At 48.2% G+C, this 19761-nt stretch overlaps 1 protein-coding gene across 1 annotated transcript in view; it reads right to left on the bottom strand.

The window, feature by feature from the left end:
• Positions 1 to 721: 721 nt before the first annotated feature.
• Positions 722 to 19761, bottom strand: part of MDH2 (malate dehydrogenase 2) — a 24950-nt gene continuing 5910 nt past the window's right edge. Inside the window, exons 2-9 of the mRNA XM_019646859.1 lie at positions 13064 to 13232; positions 11076 to 11159; positions 10515 to 10624; positions 9019 to 9144; positions 5057 to 5134; positions 3936 to 4035; positions 3429 to 3580; positions 722 to 1899 (exon numbers count right to left, since the gene is read on the bottom strand). Coding sequence (XP_019502404.1) covers positions 1768 to 1899; positions 3429 to 3580; positions 3936 to 4035; positions 5057 to 5134; positions 9019 to 9144; positions 10515 to 10624; positions 11076 to 11159; positions 13064 to 13232 — 951 coding nt within the window. The 3' untranslated portion in view covers positions 722 to 1767. The remainder of the gene's footprint in view (positions 1900 to 3428; positions 3581 to 3935; positions 4036 to 5056; positions 5135 to 9018; positions 9145 to 10514; positions 10625 to 11075; positions 11160 to 13063; positions 13233 to 19761) is intronic.

Raw genomic sequence — 19761 nt, 5'->3', positions numbered from 1 at the left:
CCATCCCTCACACATCTTGCGCCCATTCTAAATCCAGCCTGTGCCTGCTGCTGCTTAACGTGCCCAGTCTGCCCTCCGTGCCCACTGGACTCCCGCCCAGCCTGCAAGGCCAGCTCAGTGCTGCCACCCCCTCCTCCCTCCGGGGCATCTAGATGGGCCATCTTTTCTGATCCTTGCCTCTGCTGATCATCCAGAAGCAACCTCGTCCTCTCCCCCAGTCCTGCAGTCCTTCTCTCATGTCCCTGACTTCTAAGGCCTGCAGGCAGGCTCACACCTTGTGTAGTCAGTCTCCTGCCACCATGCACCTGGGCTTGCCTGTGACTCGCTTTGGCCACGATGTGGCAGAACTGATGCTGTGCCAGTTCTGAGCCTAAGCCTGAAACGTCGGGCAGCTTCTGCCCGCAGACTTGGGAACCCTGAGCCATCAAGAAAGATGTCTGCCCACCCTGTGGTAGGGGCCCCATGAAGAGTGAGGCCAGAGACCTCAAAAAGTCCCACTGCTCCTGCACTCCCCAAACACCAGCCACGCGCCTGGGCTATCATGAACACGCCAGGCCATAGGCCCTGGCGGAACCTTCCAGCGGAAACTACAGAATCGTGAGACCTAATAAAATGGCTTCAAAGCAACTGTGTGTCATACAGTAACAGATAACCAGAACAGTCTGCAAAGTAGCATGTGAAACATCTCAACTTAGTAAATATGCAAAATTAAGAGGACAAATACCAGTATTTCCTGCTTTATTTTTTTGGCTCCATTTCAAGTTTTAAACAATGAACATGTATTACTCGTTTAAGAAAACAATGACATCATACTTGATTGTAAAATGTTTTAGACCCACTGGGTACAGTTCCACCCCTACCTGCCCTTTCATGTAAATGGAAGGTCATCATCACCTGCTGCGAGAAAGTTCTCTCAGGTATGGAGTGTTGTTTCTACTTCAGGGGCCAAGGCTTCTGGGGAGCAGATTGCGCCCAACACTAATCAAGTCTCCCTTTAACTCCTCACATTTGTTCTAAGCCTGGCCAGTGCAACAAAGTCCCTCTCAGGCCATGAAGAAAGACATGAAGCCACCTTTCTGAGGATAGATGGCACTGTGTCCTCAGCCCGCATGGCAGCTGGCATTTTGGTTGTTCCTGCCTGTCGAGCTTGCTTCACAATATTGGCTGCAGGGTGTCACTCACTGAATATTAGGGCTCCATTAGAAGAGGATGAAATTCATAGGGGGCCAGAGGTGAGCCAAGGTAGCTGTAATACAGAAGATGGTGCTCTTCGCTTAGCCAGGAAATGCCACACAGAACTAGGGACAGAAAACAGTGGCCTGGCGCCCATGTGGGTGGAAGGACGATGAGGAACTTGCCTGAGCTGACCCTTCTTTCAGTTCACACACCAGAGGGACACAATGGCACAGAGTAGGAGCGGTTACTGATAAATAGTTCAGATTTTCTTGAAGCTACCAATGAAACCATCTTGCTTCAGTCTACTATTTAAATAAAATCTAGTTCTGATTCATGATGAAAAAAACACCAGACACTCTGAAGTCAGTTTTAATGGGGAAGAAAGCACAGTATTTATGGAAGAGACTTTGAAAAAAAAAATCAAAGCCTTCTTTTAGTGATGCACCAGCAGACCGACTGCAATTGGGGAGGGATGATAATGTCAACACAGTACTCATCATTAAAGCAAACAGAAATACAAAGGTATCGGAAATGGCTTTACGTGACATGATGCCTTAATAAGTTAAGAAAACGGACGGCTCACTAACTTTCTCATTTCATATTCTTTACAAACTCTTCTCCTTTCTTGATAGAGGCCTTCAGCTCAGGAATGGCCTCAGCTATCATCTTCTCTTCGAAAGGGGAGATTTTGCCAATTCCTAGGTTCTTCTCGATGCCCTTTTTCTGAAGGAGAGAGGGGAGGCAGTCAAATTTTATAACGAAGTTAGTTTCCATGAATGAGTTTGTTACAGAAAAACCCAACCTGTAGCTTCATCACCTCTCCCTGGACTATCTGAGGAGCTGCAAGCACCCAAAGCTCAGGCCTCAGTCACACAGTCCCAGGTGGGATCTGGCTGTCGCTAGGGGTGCACCCTGGACAATCGCTTCACACCAAGTTTACTTCCTGATCTGCATAACGAGTGTACGGTACTCTCTACCTCAGGGGAGTCTGTGAACACATGTGGGCAGCTCGGCACATCAAGTGCTCAATAATTAGTAGCACTTAACGTTCTTCTCCCTGTCACAGAGCATACGAGTACTTTTGGGTTCTAGTCTCTTTCCCAAGTTGGTAAAGGACTGAAGAAACATGTTAACATCCACGAGCATCAGCTGTAATTAGGCAGGTAAATGTCTGACACTAGGAAAACATCGTTGTCTGTCACCGTCTCACCCCCACAGCTGAGCCCTTTCTGTGCTGCCCCAGCAGCCTCAGCTGTCAGGCCGTGTCCTCAGAAAGTCGTCCCTGACCTGGACAGTCAGCCTCGCACGCTCCTTTCCTCCAGGCCCCACCCCACTGTGCACACACCGCGCCGGACTGGTTATTGAATGAATCTGTTTGGCGCCAGTCTCTCCACTGCAAGGGAGTCCTTGAGGCCTGGGACCACGTCTCATTATCTCTGAACATCCCAGGGAGTATCTGTGGGAAGGGCCTCTGGGTGGCGCAAGTCACAAAGCTGTTACTTTCAGGGCATGAGACAAAGGCCACCACACATCTGCCTGATTTCAGCAGGTGCACACACCTAAGGAATGGAAACCTTGGCTTGATGGTTTGTGTGAGTGAGACCTAGGAGTTTCGGCTCACTGAAGATCTGTTATGAGTCAACCAGACCAAAAAGGAGTCTGGCTGAAGCCAGCAATGCGACTAGACAGGCTCCGTCCTAGATGCCAGTTTCAAGGGGACAATCTATAGCATATTCCAACAAGAAAACCAGTGAGATGAAGAACAAGGGACCAGGAATGCTTGAACCGGAAAGTGTAACAGCTGTGCACCATCCCTGGGCCTCCTTGGAGAAGGAATTAGGCTGAGCAGGCTCTGAGGTCAGAACAAGAACTAAGAGGTATAGCCATCGGGAGACGGCCTGCAGGCTGGCGTGGGGAAGCCTCTTCTTTCAGAGCTGCCCTGAGCTGGGACGAGGGTCTCATTAGGAAACACACCCAGGCAGCCACTGACCGCCAGCTGCCAGACTCATGGGGAATGAAATTCCTGGGCCAGGGGATTCCAACCCCCCAGTCTGTGGTTTCTCCCGGCTCTTAATTCTGTGATGCGCTTCCCCCTTCAAAAGCCCAAGCACACACCAGGCAGTGAGATGTAAATAGTTACTGCATGAAGGAACCCTGAATTATGGAGCAGACGAATGGGGCACAGCTCCTGAGTCTTAACTGGAGAGAACTCTCCTTCCATGGTCAAGAGGCCCAGCCTCCAGGATACATACCCCCAGCAGCAACGGTGTGGAGAAATAGGGACAGTCCGTTTCTTGGGACTTAACAAAGGAACATTCGACAACTCCTTCCTTTCCGTTGATTGCATCCACGAGGGAAAAGACAAACCGGGCTCCGGCGTATGCCATGGACAAGGTGGCAGAGCCTAGGAGGACACAGGAAAGTCAGCCAAGCCTGCACAAAGACGGTAAAATCCAGGTGAGCCTGCCCTGCCAGCTAAATAAAGCATCTGTACGATCTCTAGCTTTAGTCGCAGAGAATTTAGGTCAGCATCCTTCAATTCACAAACCCACGAATGGCATGAATCAGCTTTGCCGCCCTCAAACACGACTCTGCTCTGCACTGAGCTGAGCTGCCTTCTGATAAAGGACCATCGAGCGAACATACGGGACACTTAGAATAAGGGTATCCTCCTTGCCCAGGCCCTCGCAGCCTTCAACCCTGAACTCCGGCAGGGCCTCTGCTCAGCAGTGCACTGGGGCTGTCTCTGGGAAGCCTACCTGCTCCAGCTTTAGCCTTGACCACCTCTGTGCCGGCCTCCTGGATCCGCCCAGTGAGGGTTGTCAGCTGGTCCTGGGGAAAGTCCACCTTGGGCGTGCACTGCAAGCAAAGCACAGGGATCCCATGAGCGGGTTCTGGCTCGTCACCATGCCCAGACCCCACCCTGTCCTCACCCCACTCGCGGTGGGTCCCTGCGCATCACCACTACATGGGAAACCAAGGGCCTTTCTTTAAAGAACAAGTCAACTTTGTGGGGAGGTGTAGTGAGTTCCTACTCATCTTTAAAAAACTTTTTATATTTTGTCTAATTTTAGACTTAGAGAAAAGTCGTAAAAACAGTACAAAGGTTTCCCTCGCCCGCTTACCCTCATGTTAACATCTTAAAGAGCCACAATGCAATTATGAAGAATAGGAAATGAAAACTAGGAAATGAGTATCAGTACATTAACTACGGACCTTCTTCAAATTTTGCCAGTTTCCCCACTACTGTTCCTTTTCTGTTCCTGGTCCTGAGGAGGACCCCACCGGCATCAGTTATGTCACTTTAGTCTATGCTCTAACAGTTCTTCAGGCTTCCCTTGTTCTTTTGTGACACTTGTCAAGAGTACGGTCACTCATTTTGTAGAATGTCCATCAATTTGGACTTGTGAGGTGTTCCCTCCAGATTTCTTGCAAGGTTATGCATTTCTGGCAAGAATACCACAAATATTTTGTGTCCTTCTCATTATATTCAGGGGTTATGAGGTTGATGTATCTTATTTTTAGCGGTGTTTCCTTTGTCTATAATTTTTAAACATAGCACCTTTGCCTGGTCTGACCTCAGGAGGAGCTGATTCATGTTTCTACCAGCAGTTTTCACTGTGTGTTGGAGCTGGCTGCTTTGATCACTTTCTGATACACTCACTCCACACAGCTGTGGACCCCCAAATGCTGGAGCCCGACCACAGCCCCACACCAGTCAAGAATCCCCCAGACAACTGGGGTGGGTCTGCAGCTGTAGCAGGGATCCTTTCAAAATCCAACAGATGGGCAGATCTTTGTCAGTCTGTCCTGCGTGCCTCCAAGTGGAGCCTTATAGGAGCTCATGATTTCAGGCTTGCTGGCAAGGTCACACACGTACCTGAGAGATCAGGGGGATGATGGTCTTCCCGGCATGGCCACCGATGACAGGCACGTTGACTCGAGCTGGATCTAAACCCTAGTCACCAGAGTGTGAAGCTTGATTAATTTTTAACAAACTCTTTGAGTATAAAACATGTCATATCCACCCAACGCACCAGTATACTGGGAAAATCCACTGAACTCAGAACAAAGAAACCAGGAGAGACTGATCTAGCTGTGCTCCGACCTTCCCCGGCCCCATGCCGGGTCTCACATCAGTCTGCACACGTGCAGTGAGATGTGACTTGCTGCACTGTGAGGCTTTCCCTTTACGATGACTTGAAAGCTGCCTCCTTGTAATGACCCCCCATTGGTCCCCATCCGTCTGCTATCTCCTCAGAATCACAGGATGAGTCCTCTTTCCCACAGCTAATGTTATTCCCATGCACAAGCCCAGACTCAATGTGCCGACACTTTGTCACAGAGAACAAGTCAAATTCCCTTTCCCTCGTTTCAGAGTAAAATTCAAAACGACTCCAGGAAACCCAGGGGTGAGTCGTCTGTCAACTCAAAGAGGGGTCAGGACAGAAAGAACCCAACTGGGAAGGCTCAGAGCACTCTGGCTGGCTGGTGGGCTTGCTGAGAGGCGGGTTCTGTTGTCAAACCTGGGTACAAAGCCCCCGAGAATCTGTGACCCAGTTATTTCCTAATAACAGTCAAAACCAGAATCTGGTGGGAGTTAGGGGCCGGAGATGAGAAGCCCCAAGTTAGGAACCAGCCTTGCCCAAGAAGGGAGGCCCGGCCTCAAGGAGGCAGACATAGCAGGCGCAGCTGGAGGGCGCAGGGGGCTCACAAGCCAAGGCACCGTGCTAGCACCAGGAACATGGGCATGAACAGACGCAGCCTTGCTTCTGAGAAACTTATTGTCCAACATGAGACAGGTACAAAGGGACGTTCCAAGGCTAGGTGCTTGGAGGGATGCACAAGATGGCTATGGAAACTGGAGGGGGGGGGCACTTCATCAGCTGTGGGGAGGGCTTCCTGGGACGGACCTACCTCCATCTAGGAAGGAAGAGAACTTCGCCAAGGGATGCATATTCTAGGCAAAAGGTGCAGAAAGAGCCAAGACTGAGGTATAAGAATGCATGTGACATCTGCGGAGTACGAAAGGTAAACAAAGACCACCTGTGCGAGCCCAGTGGAAAGGGAAGGCCGCAGTCAAGGGGTCCAGACGGCTGAGAGGGCTGAGGGAGGAGCTACGCACTGGGAGTTTAAGGGTCAATTTGGATGGTTCAGGAGTTTTCAGAATGTCAGGCGGTCTGAGTAAAGGGCAGTTCCCTTAACTGAAGTTTGTCAAGCACCAGATTCTCTGAGGGCCAGGATCCCTCTTCCTCCACCCCAAACAGTAAAGCTAGGCTATTTATAGGACTATCTAATAGGACTTCTGGCAAGAATACAGAAGCCATATGTGGCTAGCAAGCCTCTGTAATTTGGCTAGTATGATGGAGGACATGAATTTCTAATTTGATTTAATTTTCTCTAATTTCATACCCACATGTAGCTACTGTCCTGCGTAAGAATGGGTGCCCAGGGGACACGGTGTGCTCTGAAAGCTGGTAGCACCACAGGAGTCCTAAGAGAGTGAGCACTACTGCTCCCAGGAAGCTGGGCGCCCTGCCCTCCCGGTCTGTGCACTCAGCTTCAATGTGATCCCCATAAAGCCTTTCCTGACTCAATCACACGCTATACACACTGAACCGAACCGTCATTCAACTAAATTGTCTCTTGAATTAAAGTCTCTCTACTCCACTCAGCTCCCAAGGCCTGGAGCCATGTCTTATGGGTCCTGGTGACCCCATGCCTAGCACCGAGCCCAGGGATCATATGTATTAAAGTGAGGCCTCGTCAATACTTCAGAAGCAGGTTTGTCTGGTGCACAGAGGAGTGGAATAAAGGTCAACGGTCCTGTGTGTGCCCTTCTCACTAAGCTGTGTACACAACCATGTTCCCTGCTTTAGAGACACCCTCATCTGAAAAGTCAGGGGAAAAAAATGGCAAAGCTTGACAAAGATACCTTCTGGGGCCAAAGTGGTTCTGCTGAATCAGGGGTCAGCAAACTGTGGCTCGCGAGCCACATGCCGCTCTTTGGGTATGTTCCATCTCAAAAGTTTGTCGAGGGCCGGCCGAGTGGCACGATGGTTAAGAACTTGCTTGGGACGCCAGAGGGCCCCGGTTCGGATCCCACATGAGGGCCAGTGACACTGCCCTCAACAGCTAAGATGCTGAACAACAGCTCAACCTGGAGCTGGGCTGCGAGGAGTCGCCGGCGACGGTGTAGGCTGCAGCCCCTGCTGCAGTGGGTTGCCATGGGCTACCGTGTGTAGCCAGCAGCCAGCGTGAGCGGCCAGCAGCCGCCGTGAGCGGCCATCCAGAAGCCGGCGACTGATCTGCCTCACCTGGGAAGAGCGCAATGATAATACCAACATGGGCCAGTGAAGCAACGTCCTCCACAACTAGACTGAAGAACAAAACGACAGCAACTTGTCTGTTCCCCTCCCCCCAATTCCCCAGTGCTGTTCCCATCCCCCCAATTCCCCAATAAAAAAAATTTTAAAAAGTTTGTCGACCCCTGGAAGAGCCGATACTGTCCCTCACAACAATTTAAAAATTATTCAAGAGCCATAAATATATTTTTACATAATCACCATTATGTGAATAATATCCTTAAATTTTTTTATTTTATTTTTTTTTTTATTTAGCTGAGCCATCCTGCCACCTGTTGGTAGCTCAGCGGCTGCTCAGCTCGGGCTGGGAATTCAACCGCTGTTGCTCAGACTTAAAAATTTTTATAAATGAAACTATGATAGTTTTCTTTTCATTTTCAATTTTGCTTCAAAGCCACAGTTCGCAAGCTGCAGTTTGCTGACCCCTGGCGGCTCTTCTGTTTCAAAAGTTTGCTGACATCTGTGCTGGATCTGCATCAAAAAAGGATAGATAGCTAGGGCCGGCTGAGGGGCTCGGCTGGTTAAGAGCCCGAGCTCTGAGCAACTGGGTCGCTGGTTCGATTCCCACATGGGCCAGTGAGCTGTGCCCAAGCTGAGCTGCTGCTGCTGAGCTGCCAACAGGTGGCAGGATGGATGAGCTGGTGAGAGCATGTGCTCCTAACAACAAGGTTGCCGGTTAGACTCCCGCATGGGATGGTGGGCTATGCCCACCTGCAACTAAGATTGAACACGGCACCGCAAGCTGCCGACAGGCGACCGGATGGTGACTGGACTTGGAGCTGAGCTAGCTGTGTCCTCCACAACTAAGACTGAAGGACAACGTGGCTGTTCCCCTTCCCCAGTAAAACCTTTAAAAAAAAAAAAGGTTAGACAGCAAGTTGTGAAAGGCACCGAGGACTCCAGACCTGGCGCTGGTGCCAAACCCACCTCAGGATGAGCCTGGCAGCTCATCCGAGCAGCCTAAGCAGCAGTAGGCAACTGGCAAGGTCAGAACTCTCCGAGGTAAGCTGCCTACCACAGGGAGCCCATGAAGACGGATCAGAACTACAGCCTAGGGACAATTCTGCTACCTTAGGGTTTGGAGAACTTCCCCGAATTCTTCACGTTTACTGATTTTATCACTCTTTGTCTAATGATTAGCTGGCAAACCCCATTAGTACTATTTTTCAAAGGTAATGAACTCAGAGCACAACTCAGCCCAGCCAGTGAGAAGCGCAGGCAAAGCCTGGATCCTTGATAAACCAGGGAGAAGAGAGTAAGTTGGGTCAAGACTGCAGCTGGCTGGTTTAAACCTGCAGCGGCCTGCTGTTTGGATTCCCAAGAAAATGTGAGAGCTACTTCCCACCAAGGGGGCGAGCTATGAAAAACATTTAAAACTCCCCATTACAAGTGGCCTGTAAGCACCCTGGTGTCTTCTATGCCCATAAATGAGCCAAGGATGGCCAGAGTTCAGAAATATCCCTGATGCAGCTCTTACCTTCAATTCTGCAACAAAAGCATTGGCTCTGACCACGTCCAGGGTTGTCACCCCAAAGATTTTATTGGGGTTGTAGACTCCATGTTTCTTGAAAACCTCCGAGGTGATTGGGATGGTGGAGTTAACCTAAAAAAGCCAAGAGGCAGGCGTAACTGGCTGTGCATTCTGGGAGCACAACCATGCAGCAAAAGGAAAATCTTTTTCCCAGACCACTGACAAGTCCTAAGGTGCCAAATTAAAATGTCCTGATGACTGTTTATAGGCAAGTGACCCTGCATGATGGAATGGGTCACAGTGAGTCGACTTCCTAGACAAGAGTGCTTCCTCCCCCTCCACATAAACTGCAGCAGGCTTCCCCTTGGCGGCCTCTGATCCCACAGTGCAAATATGCATGTGACCCTTCAACTATCAACTGAAAAATGTGATGACGGCTCCACAGGGCACCTTTGGCTCTAGCTGGGGCTTATACCTGAATGGCCATTCCTAAAAAAGACAGCACAGCACAGGGCTAGAAGCTCAGATGTCAAACGGTCAAGTCCCAGCTCTGTCATTCGTGTGATAACACTGGGCAAGCTACCCCAACTCCGAGGACTTGGTTTCTTTATCTGTAAATGGGGCCAACAACTTCCCCATGAGGTTGTTGTAAAGATTAAATGACTTACTATCTGGCAAGTGCTTAACACTTCACCTGGTTCATAGGAACAACAGATATATATTAGGCACTAGTCAGTCAGCTCCCTAACAAAAGCAGCAACTGCTTTCTACCTCTAACCAACGGGCCCTGAGGAAGGGTGAGCAGGCTGGAAAAGGCAGGAGCCTCTTCTCAGAGGCCCCTAGCACAAGCTCTGGGAATTTACCAACGGCGGTGACTCAGTCAACATCAGTCACTCTGATCCTTCTCAGGCTCAGAGACCAGAATCCAAATTCAACCGGGAGGGAGGAATGAAGAGGGTTGCTACTAGATGTAACCCAAGAACCTGCTAGGACAGGCGTGGGAACCGCAGCTGTTTTCTCAGACAGGATACAGCATCAGGAGTTTCTGAGCTGAAGAAAAAGCTCCCTGCAAAGGCCAGTGAGTAGGGCCTGGGGTGGTTGTGTACGAGATGGGTGCACAAGTTTGAGGAGAAAGGGAACCATGGGGAACCAGGAATTGCAAACCCTGAGTAAACTACAGAAAGAGAAATTCATGGGCTACCACAATTATAGCTGAAAAGAACCTTAAGAATGGGCTTATTTTCCAGGTGAAAAAAATTAAGATTCAGAGAGGGGACGGGATTTGCCCAAAGGCACACAGTTAGCTGATGGGAAAACCAGTTAAAACTCACTCAGTCCATGCCAGAAGGAATTCTTAGGAAATAAATTTAAGGACTTAATAACCCACCTTACCATTTCAGTGTGTCAGTCTGATTCTTCTCCCTATAAGTAAGCACATTAGCACTTTTGCTAACTGTGAGCTTTCCCAGAGTATCAATGGCCTACCTGCCAGCAGCACTCACCGGATTTGCAATGATGCAGATCATGGCCTCAGGGCAATGCTGGGCACAGGCGGCAGTCAGGGTGGCCACAATCGTGGCATTGGTGTTGAACAGGTCATCCCGTGTCATGCCTGAGAACGATCCAATTCAGATATTCACAAAGCACAAGGCCAATTTTCAAATGTGTGTGTTAGTTGATACAGGAAATTCAAACATAAGTGAGACAGGGTCTCCATTTCAAGTTAGTGCATCTTGTAGGGAAAACAGTCCAGTGTGACAAGTGCCAAAATAGAGGTCTGTGGGGGTGGAGTGTGGGGAGGGGAATTAGGGAGCGTGATATCTGAGGAGGACCATCAAGGATCAGGAAGAACTCCCAAGGTGGAGACGGGTGGAAGGAAGGGCCTTCCTGAGGGTGGGGGACAATGACGACACACCGAGGCCTTGATCTTTATCCCACAGGCAATGGGGAGCTTTGGGAATTTTTTCTGCAGCAGAAAGATCTGACTAGACCCATTTTTCATGGAAAACCACTTCCTCATTTGACTTGCAGGGAAATGCTAGGCGGCGCTTTCAAACACACACCTGGTTTTCTTGGGACTCCAGCTGGAATAACCACCAAATCACAACCTTTCAGGCAGTCTGGCAGCTGCTCAGGTCCAAGGTAGCCTAGAAAAAAACACCTATGAGAGCAATGTCACAGTTTCTGACCCAGAGGGGGTAGCACATCATGGGGACAGCGCCCGGGAAGGACGGCCACCTGTGTCCAATGCCAACCATGTGCCTCAAGAAAGGCTGGAAGGCCCACCTGTGACGTGATTCCTTTCTGTGAGGACTACCACCCTGTGAGTCTGACAGTTCTGGCTGGCATGAAGGCTGCCCTTTCACTCTACTTTCCTCCAGCCTCCATGTGTCCCGGCCCCGGACTCTGGATGGAGCAACCCTCCCAGTTTCCACAAAACCAAACCAAGTTGGCTATTTGTTTTTATCCGACTTGCTAGCACCTGTGAGTCCTTCTCGGCTCGCAGTTAGAAGAGCTGCTTACTCCCTGTCAGTCATCCTAACAAAAGCTCCGTCTCAGGGTTAGATCAGAAGGCATGCTGACGACCACAAAAGAAAACCCCTGTGCTGATAAACGAGGACTCGTAAGTATTAGTACCTGTTTTGTTTACTCCTATCACCCGAGGGAAAAAAGGTCCATTCTTCAAAGATTGCAGGGAAATTTGCTCCAGTGACCACAATCTGCTTTGATTTTGACTAACTTTTTCCTTATTTGCAGGAGCTTTCAGAAACTCAAATACACAACACAAAAGAACATGAGCAAACAAATTCAGAGGGACTAGGGAAGGCACATGAACACAGGACGTGACAGTCAGCCTCCTGCGTTGTTCAGACATTTCTGGACAGCAATTTGGTACTTTATAGTGAAAGTTTTCAAACAGTCTTTCCTACTAACGCGACTCTTAGGACTCTAATAAACAAGAGATAACGATGGGGGTGTTTATCACAGCTTATATATTTAAATTTATAGTAAAACAGGAAAGAGCCCAATGGTCAACAGTATGGGTATTAATAATAAATTATAGCATACCTTTAAAAATGATTTCATTGGGCTGACTGAGTGGCGCGTTGGTTAAGAACTGGCTTGGGATGCCAGAGGGCCCCGGTTCGGATCCCACATATGAGGGCCAGTGACACTGCCCTCTACAGCTAAGATGCTGAACAACAGCTCAACCTGGAGCTGGGCTGCTGTGAGTTGCCGGCGAGGGCGTAGGCTGCAGCCCCTGCTGCAGTGGGTTGCCATGGGCTACCGTGTGTAGCCAGCAGCCAGTGTGAGCGGCCAGCAGCCAGCGTGAGCGGCCATCCAGAAGCCGGCAAGTGACCTGCCTCGCCCGGGAAGAGTGCAATGATGGTGCCAACTTGGGCCAGTGAAGCAACGTCCTCCACAACTAGACTGAAGAACAAAAGGACAGCAACTTGTCTGTTCCCCTTCCCCTAATTCCCCAACAAAAAAAAAAATCTTAAAAAAAAAGATTTCACCAAGAACTGGGTGACATGGACAAACAGTGCTAGGATGTGAGGGTAAAATAAGCAGGATATATAATTATATATGTAATATGAATTACTTCTTGGATAACATACCTATGTTTCTCTAATAGGAAGGCAGATTTCCCTAAGGTGGCTATGCTTGGGAGAAGCTGGCCAAGGTAACCTGGGTGAAGGGCTGGCCCATGGCACAGGATGGCCACCGGCAGGGACTAGGAACAGCACTTCTTACTGCCTCAAGTCCCCACAGAAGGTCCTCCCTTCCCCATCCTTACTTTTGAAGTTAGAGAAAATTTAGAATGGGAAGGTTAGACCACCTTTGTTTTTTCTGAAAGACACTGCTATTTAAACTTTTAGACTCAAGTCCAAAAAACGGTGTCATCATTTATAAAATTTATTTCTAAACTGAACATGGAAACCCCAAGTCTCTGAACATTTAGTTTCATCTAAGAATCTTACTCTAAACTTGGATCCTGGTCTACTGGGGAGAAGAGAGGTAAGTGCTCCAGGGCCAGTGTGCTCAGTACCTTTCACAGTCGCCCTGGTCTCGATGTGGCTCAGATCTGCGGCCACTCCAGGTGTATGAGCAATATCGTAGAGTGTCAGGCGGCTCACCAACGGGCTGTTCTTCAGGAGAAGCGAAAGGGGCTGCCCAATTCCTCCGGAAGCCCCAAGCACAGCTACTTTAGCATTGTTCTAAAAAGAGGCAGAGAAAGGACTCTTAAGAAGGAATCAGCATTAACAGGATTCACATAAAAAGGATACCTCCTGCAACTACTGCAGGAGGTGCCAAAGGAAGATAAATCATATTTCTATCAGTCCAAAGGTCCAGCTTCCTTCTGAAGTTTATTATTATTATTTTTTTTTAGCTGAGCCATCCTGCTACCTGTTGGCAGCTCAGCGGCTGCTCAGCTTGGGCTGGACTCGAACTGCTGTTGCTCAGAGCTCAGACTCTTGAGTGAGCTCTTAACCAACTGAGCCACTCAGCCGGCCCTTCCTTCTGAAGTTTAGAGGCTCGCCTAAGGAAAATGGGGGAGAACTCAAGCCTACAGAGGTTGTGACAAGGTCACACTTCAAACACCCTCTGAAAGATAAATAAGCTTTACTCATTCAGATAGCTGGATTGGTAACAGTAGCCTTCCCTTCAATCTGCAGTTCTTAAAACTATAAACATTTACTGAGCGTCTACCAAGGGGCTAGTCATTGCACTTGGGTCTGCAGGAAGGAAGAAGATCCCTGCTGGCTCTGGAGGGGACAATAAGATGTGGAGAAGAGCTAAGAACTGTGTGCAGGAAGGTGGCGAATGGGGTGGCAAACAGCTGGGACGGGGGATCAGGGAAGATTCCATCCAGGCAGCACAATCTTGGCTGGAGCCTGAGGCAGGATTAGGAGGGACGTGTATGTCGAAGAGGCTCCTTCTCTACCAGGTAATTCAGATCTGCAGCCTCAGACTCCTATACTGCACACCGGTTCTCTGGTGCACACGTGTATCAGAATCACCTGCTAAGCTAAAAAAGGGCCACAGGGGGCCAGGCTCCTTGAAGTAGGTTCTGGCTTCGGACTCTGTGTTTCAACCAAGTTCCCCAGGTGATTCTGACACGGGCCAAAGCTTGAGAATTGCTACTGCTCTACACCAAGCTGAGCAGAACAAGCAGCAGTTTGGCCCTGGGCATGTCAGCTGGGAGTAGCTTAAAAAGTGATAGTTTAGTGGGGGATCCACAGAGACTTGACTGCCTCATTAACATCTAAAAGGCCAGAACTAAAAGCATCTGTATCACTTTATTGGGCAACCTACTGGAACTAAAGTCAAGAAACCTGACTTTCAACAACCACTTCAGAACTAAGTAGATCAAAATGGTCATCACCTAATCCCATTTATTTTTTTTTTAAACAGCTTCACTGCAATGTTACTTCCCATGTCATACAAGTCACTCAATTAAAATGTACAATCCAATAGTTTTAGTATATTCAGAGCTGCACAACCATCACCCTATAAAGAAACCCCATACCCACTAGCTTACCTCCCATTTCCCCACAAGCCCTGGTGACCGCCAGCCTACTTTGTCTTTATGGATTTGCCTATTCTGGTATTTCACATGAATGGCATCATACAGCACACAGCTTTCTGTGTTGGCTTCTTTCACTCAGCATAATGTTTTCATGCATGTCATGGCATGCATGTATCAATACCCCATTTCTTTTTACGGCTTTAGAGTCGCTGTGTGGCTAGACCACATTTTGCTTAGCCATCTACCAGGTGATGGACAACTGGGCTGTTTTCACCTTTAGCTATTCTGAATAGTGCTGCTGTGAATATGCATGTGCAAGTTTGTGTGTAGACATGTTTTTAATTCTCTGGGGTATATAACCAAGGTCCGTGGAATGGATGAGTCATGTGGCAACTCCATGTTTAACCTTTTGAGAAACAGTCAGACTGTTTTCCAAAGTGGCTGATATCCACTACAACTCAACAGGCACCAACTTCCTACCTGCACATGCCAACTGACTTGCTGGCATCAGTAAGTCCTGCAAACTGAAAGGCGTGCAAACCAAATCAACAGCACCTAGTGTGACAAGTGCCACAGAGGCAGACAGAAGGAAGAGCAGCAGCACAAATTGGGAGGAGGGGGTGTGAACTGTCAGAGGGGGTGTAGAAGGATGAGTAGTTTAACAAGTGTATGCAGGGGGAAGAGATACCGAGTGTGAAGCAGTCCCAACAGTTTTTGTTTGTTTTTTCAAAGAATTTATTGGGAAATTGGGGACTTGGGGAAGGGGAACAGCCAAGTTGTTGTCCTTCAGTCTTAGTTGTGGAGGATGCAGCTAGCTCAGCTCCAAGTCCAGTCGCCATCCGGCTGCCTGTCGGCAGCTCGCAGCCGCTCAGCTCAAGGTGCCATGTTCAATCTTAGTTGCGGGTAGGCATAGCCCACCATCCCATGAGGGAGTAGAGCCAGAAACCTTGTTTCTAAGAGCACATGCTCTCACCAGCTGAACCATCCTGCCACCTGTTGGCAGCTCAGCAGCAGCTCACTGGCCCATGTGGGAATTGATCCGGCAACCCTAATGCTCAGAGCTCATGCTCTTAACCAACTGAGCCACTCGGCCGGCCCCCATCAGTTCTTTATGGCTTGAGCACTGCTGGGTACATGTAGAGGAAAGAAGGTGGGGCCAGCACAGCACATCTGGTCCTTGCAGGCAGTGGGGAACCACTGAAGGGCCTCAAAAGCTGGGGAGAAAGTGACCAGATGTGTGTTTTAGAGAGATATGAGGCAGAGTGGAAGATGGACTGGAAATAGACAAGAATTGAGGCAGGGAGACTAAGCATGATTGAGAGTGGGATAAAGGCAGCAGCAAGGATGGGTAAGTAATGAGTGATTTGAGGAATAGAATCGATTTGTCATCCCTGCCCCTTCTTCATCCATCCAAATGGTGAGCAGAGGGAGGAATCTGAGGAGACAACTTTCTGGCTTGTGCAGACAGCACTGCCTTTAAACAACAGAGGGGACTGAGGAGGGAGAAAAGGGGTTTGGGAAGAGAGGATAATGAATTGTTCTGCATGTTGAGTGTGAGCCACTTAAAACATCGACACACACACATGTGCCCAGTAGGTCCCTGGACAAAGGACTTGATCTGGATGGTCAGTATCTGCAACTGGGATTAATGGAAGCCATGTACATGGACAAGGACATGGCACAAAAAGGAGCGGGGTGAGAAGAGCACTAGCGTTGAGCAGGTGGGAGGAAGGAGTCTGTGAAGGATGAACTGGCACTTGAGACCACCCACACCCCAGACATTTTTAACAACCAATTCAGTGACTGCTTCCTGGTGACCACGCCTACGAAGGGCAGAATTTATTATACAGCAATACCTTACCTGAAACGCAAGTCATCCAACCACCCCATTTACTAGGAACACTGGCAACAAAACGTAACAGCTGGCCCGTTTATCAGGGTCTGCTCTGTGGCAGGCAGAGCTTAGTCTTTCCTCATTTAATTCTCACAACTCTATTAAGTAATATTAACAGACTTATTTTAAGATGAGGAACTGAAGCACAGAGGTTGTAATATACCCAGGCTCACTAAGATACCAAGTGATGAAGCTGGCATACAAGCCAAACATAGCTGATCTGAACCCTGAATATGGGCTCCTGGGAAAAAAAAGGTCTTAGAGAAAACAGATCTATTCTAAGTCTTGCCCTAGAGCCCACTCCCATTATACAAGACATTCTTCACCTCTAGGTCGCAGTCAAGGCCTAACCAAAATTCCAGCCAATTACCGTGATGTCGTTTCTAATCTAAACTCACAAATGAGAAGGGAAGCCTATCTCTGGCAGGCAGGCAGATGCCAGGGAAGTTAGGGAACAAACTGAGAAAATAGCTGACACAAGAACTCAAAAGCACCCTGTGCGGTGATCTAGGGCAGCGGTCTACTCTGGGTCCTTACACTATCGCTGCACACTGTACTTTACAGCAACCGATGCTAGGAATAACAGGCTTCTGTTATCAAAAACTAAACCCAAACAAACCCCAAGCCAAAACAACTCCACACAGTGCAATCTACTTAAGGAGTGAAACCTTTAAAAGCATATACCACAGCTAAGATTTGAAAAAAAATATATGTTTTAAGTTGGTATTTTAAAGGTGACTTCACAGAAAACTAGCCAGGCCAACCCAGAGCCTGAGGTCTGGCAATCTTACCCACTTCCAGATCTTTAATTATCATTCCCACATCTTGTACGTAATCCCAGGGACTCCCAAATTCCAACTCCACATTTCCAGTTCTGTTAGGCATTCCACTGGTCCCACAAACCCAACGGTCTAAACAAATTTATCCCCTCTAACCTCTCCCATCCCCTTCCTCAAATGGCACCTTTGTTCTCCCAAATTCAAACCTTTGGAACCAGCCCAGTTAGGACATGAAGGACTTGGCATCTCAAACAGCTTCCTATTATCTAACTCAAGTCCTCAGCACTACCTCTAAGTTGCCCTTTGTAAAGTTCAAAGTTTTGGTCATTTCCTTGTTCAAAAAGTTTCTGAAGGACTCGGCATCTCAAATAGCTTCCTATTATCTAATTCAGGTCCCTCAGCACTACTTCCAACCCGTCCTTTGTAACGTTCAAAGTTTTGGTCATTTCCTTGTTCAAAAAGTTTAAGGACTCGGCATCTCAAATAGCTTCCTATTATCTAATTCAGGTCCCTCAGCACTACCTTCAACCCGTCCTTTGTAACGTTCAAAGTTTTGGTCATTTCCTTGTTCAAAAACTTGAGGGACTCGGCATCTCAAACAGTTTCCTATCATCTAATTTACGTCCTCAGCACACCTCCAATGTGTCCTTCGTAAAGTTCCAAGTTTTAGTCATCCCTTGCTCAAAAAGCCAGGAGTTCCTCACGCCCAGGTTACTCATCCTGGCTTCCAAGGCTGACCAGAGCAATAGTTTCAACATAGGGAACACAGGACAATTCCACTGGGATACAAAATGAAAATATCAAAGTCTGTGTTTTTATTTTTATCTAGCAGAGAATTAAACCCTACCGAGAAACACTGACCTGATGCCCTCATTAGGGTCCTTAAGCCAATCAGTCCCACACGATACACAAGATGGACACAATACAGGGGAGGGAGGTGACCTCACTCCGCTGCTTTCAGTGTGCTGAGGTGTTACTGTTTGTATATCACAAAATTTTATCAATTTAGCTAATATTTATAAAAACACAGTCCTTAAGTGGTGGAAGCCTCACAAAGAGATGAGTGAGAATCTTTGGTGTTGCAGAGATTAGGTCATGCTCTCTTTGTAAAAGTGCCGCCTCTAAGCTTGCTGACCTTTTGCAGGTTGAGGAGTGGTTGTCAACAGTAGTACACTGCTTAGCAACTGTTTCAAAAATGGCCAGTCACACTTCTTTCATTTATGTTTGCTTTTTAAAGTCCCTTAGGGTTTTTTTGTACGGTTTGTTTTTAAATTTCTATTGTTTTGTGTTATAACATATACATTAGTACATATCTGTAGAAATATATTGAGGTTGTGAGCGCAACACATTTTTACTGTTAAGGATACGGGATCCAAAGTCTCTAGATCAACGGTTCTCAATCTGTGGGTCACGACCCCTTCGGGGGTCGAACGACCCTTTCACAGGGGTCCCCTAAGACCATCGGAAAACAAAAAGATATTTACATTACGATTCATAACAGTAGCAAAATTACAGTTATAGAGTAGCAACGAAAATANCCCTTTTTTTTTTTTTTTTTGAGAGTCTTGCTATAAGGAGAACAGAGACAGGTACAGAGAGTGTTTGCATGCTGATGGGAATGATCCATGTGGAGGCTGAAACTGATGGAGGGGAGGCTGAGAACTGAAGTCCTTGAGGAAGTGGGTGGGATCCGGGGCCAACGTCAAGGGGTTGGCCTTTCCTGGGAGCATCATACTCGTAACTGAAGTGGCCTCTGTCGAGCAAGGTTACTTGGACTCCACTTCTTCCCCACCTCCCCCCTGCTGGCCTCCAGAGGCCCACTGGGTAACTCCCTGTAGCCCTCACCCCTGCTAAAAGGAGGCCTCCCTGCAGGAAGCTGCTGCACAGGCCTCTTCCTCCCCCCTCAGTGTCCTGGGGCAGCAGAGACAATTGTGCTCAGGGACAAGTCTCAAGTGTAGACCTGTAGTCAGGAGCCAGAGCCCAGGCTGGCCAGGTGGTTCTGTCAGTACACGTCAGGGATTCTCCACCCAACATTGACCATGATCCTTATCATAAGTCCCCCCAGGTCTTAACTCATCTCTCTCTCCTTGCTATTGCCACACCAGGCTCCTCTGAATGCTCAGATACTAAATGTCCTTGCCTTCTTCACCTTCTCTCCCTCCCCCACCTGGCTAAGTCTTGCCTAGCCTCCTATCTCAGCTTAGCAGCCACATCTCAGATAGCCCTTCTCTGATTCCCACAAAGAGGTGAGCCCCCTTGTCCCCTCGCCCATTAGCTGTTCCTCTGACACAGGACACTGACTCTTTTATAGTGCTTTTCCTACTTGTAAGGTATTTTTTGTCCAATGTCTACATGCCGCACTAGACTGTAACCTTCATGAAGGTAGGTCTAGTTTACCACACTGTTTGCAGTGCCTGGCGTGTAGTAGGTGCTCAGTAATTATATATTAAAGGATAAATGAATTGGTGACTATTTTACAGCCCACTTCGTATTTATATGGCTCAGATATGTTGTGTTCAATATTTTATTCTCCTTTACATATA

The sequence above is a fragment of the Hipposideros armiger genome, unplaced genomic scaffold (assembly GCF_001890085.2).
Source record: "Hipposideros armiger isolate ML-2016 unplaced genomic scaffold, ASM189008v1 scaffold_107, whole genome shotgun sequence".
In the NCBI taxonomy this organism is placed as follows: domain Eukaryota; kingdom Metazoa; phylum Chordata; class Mammalia; order Chiroptera; family Hipposideridae; genus Hipposideros; species Hipposideros armiger.
The sequence above is the reverse complement of the archived record's forward strand: the minus strand, read 5'-3'. Positions and strand labels throughout refer to the sequence as shown.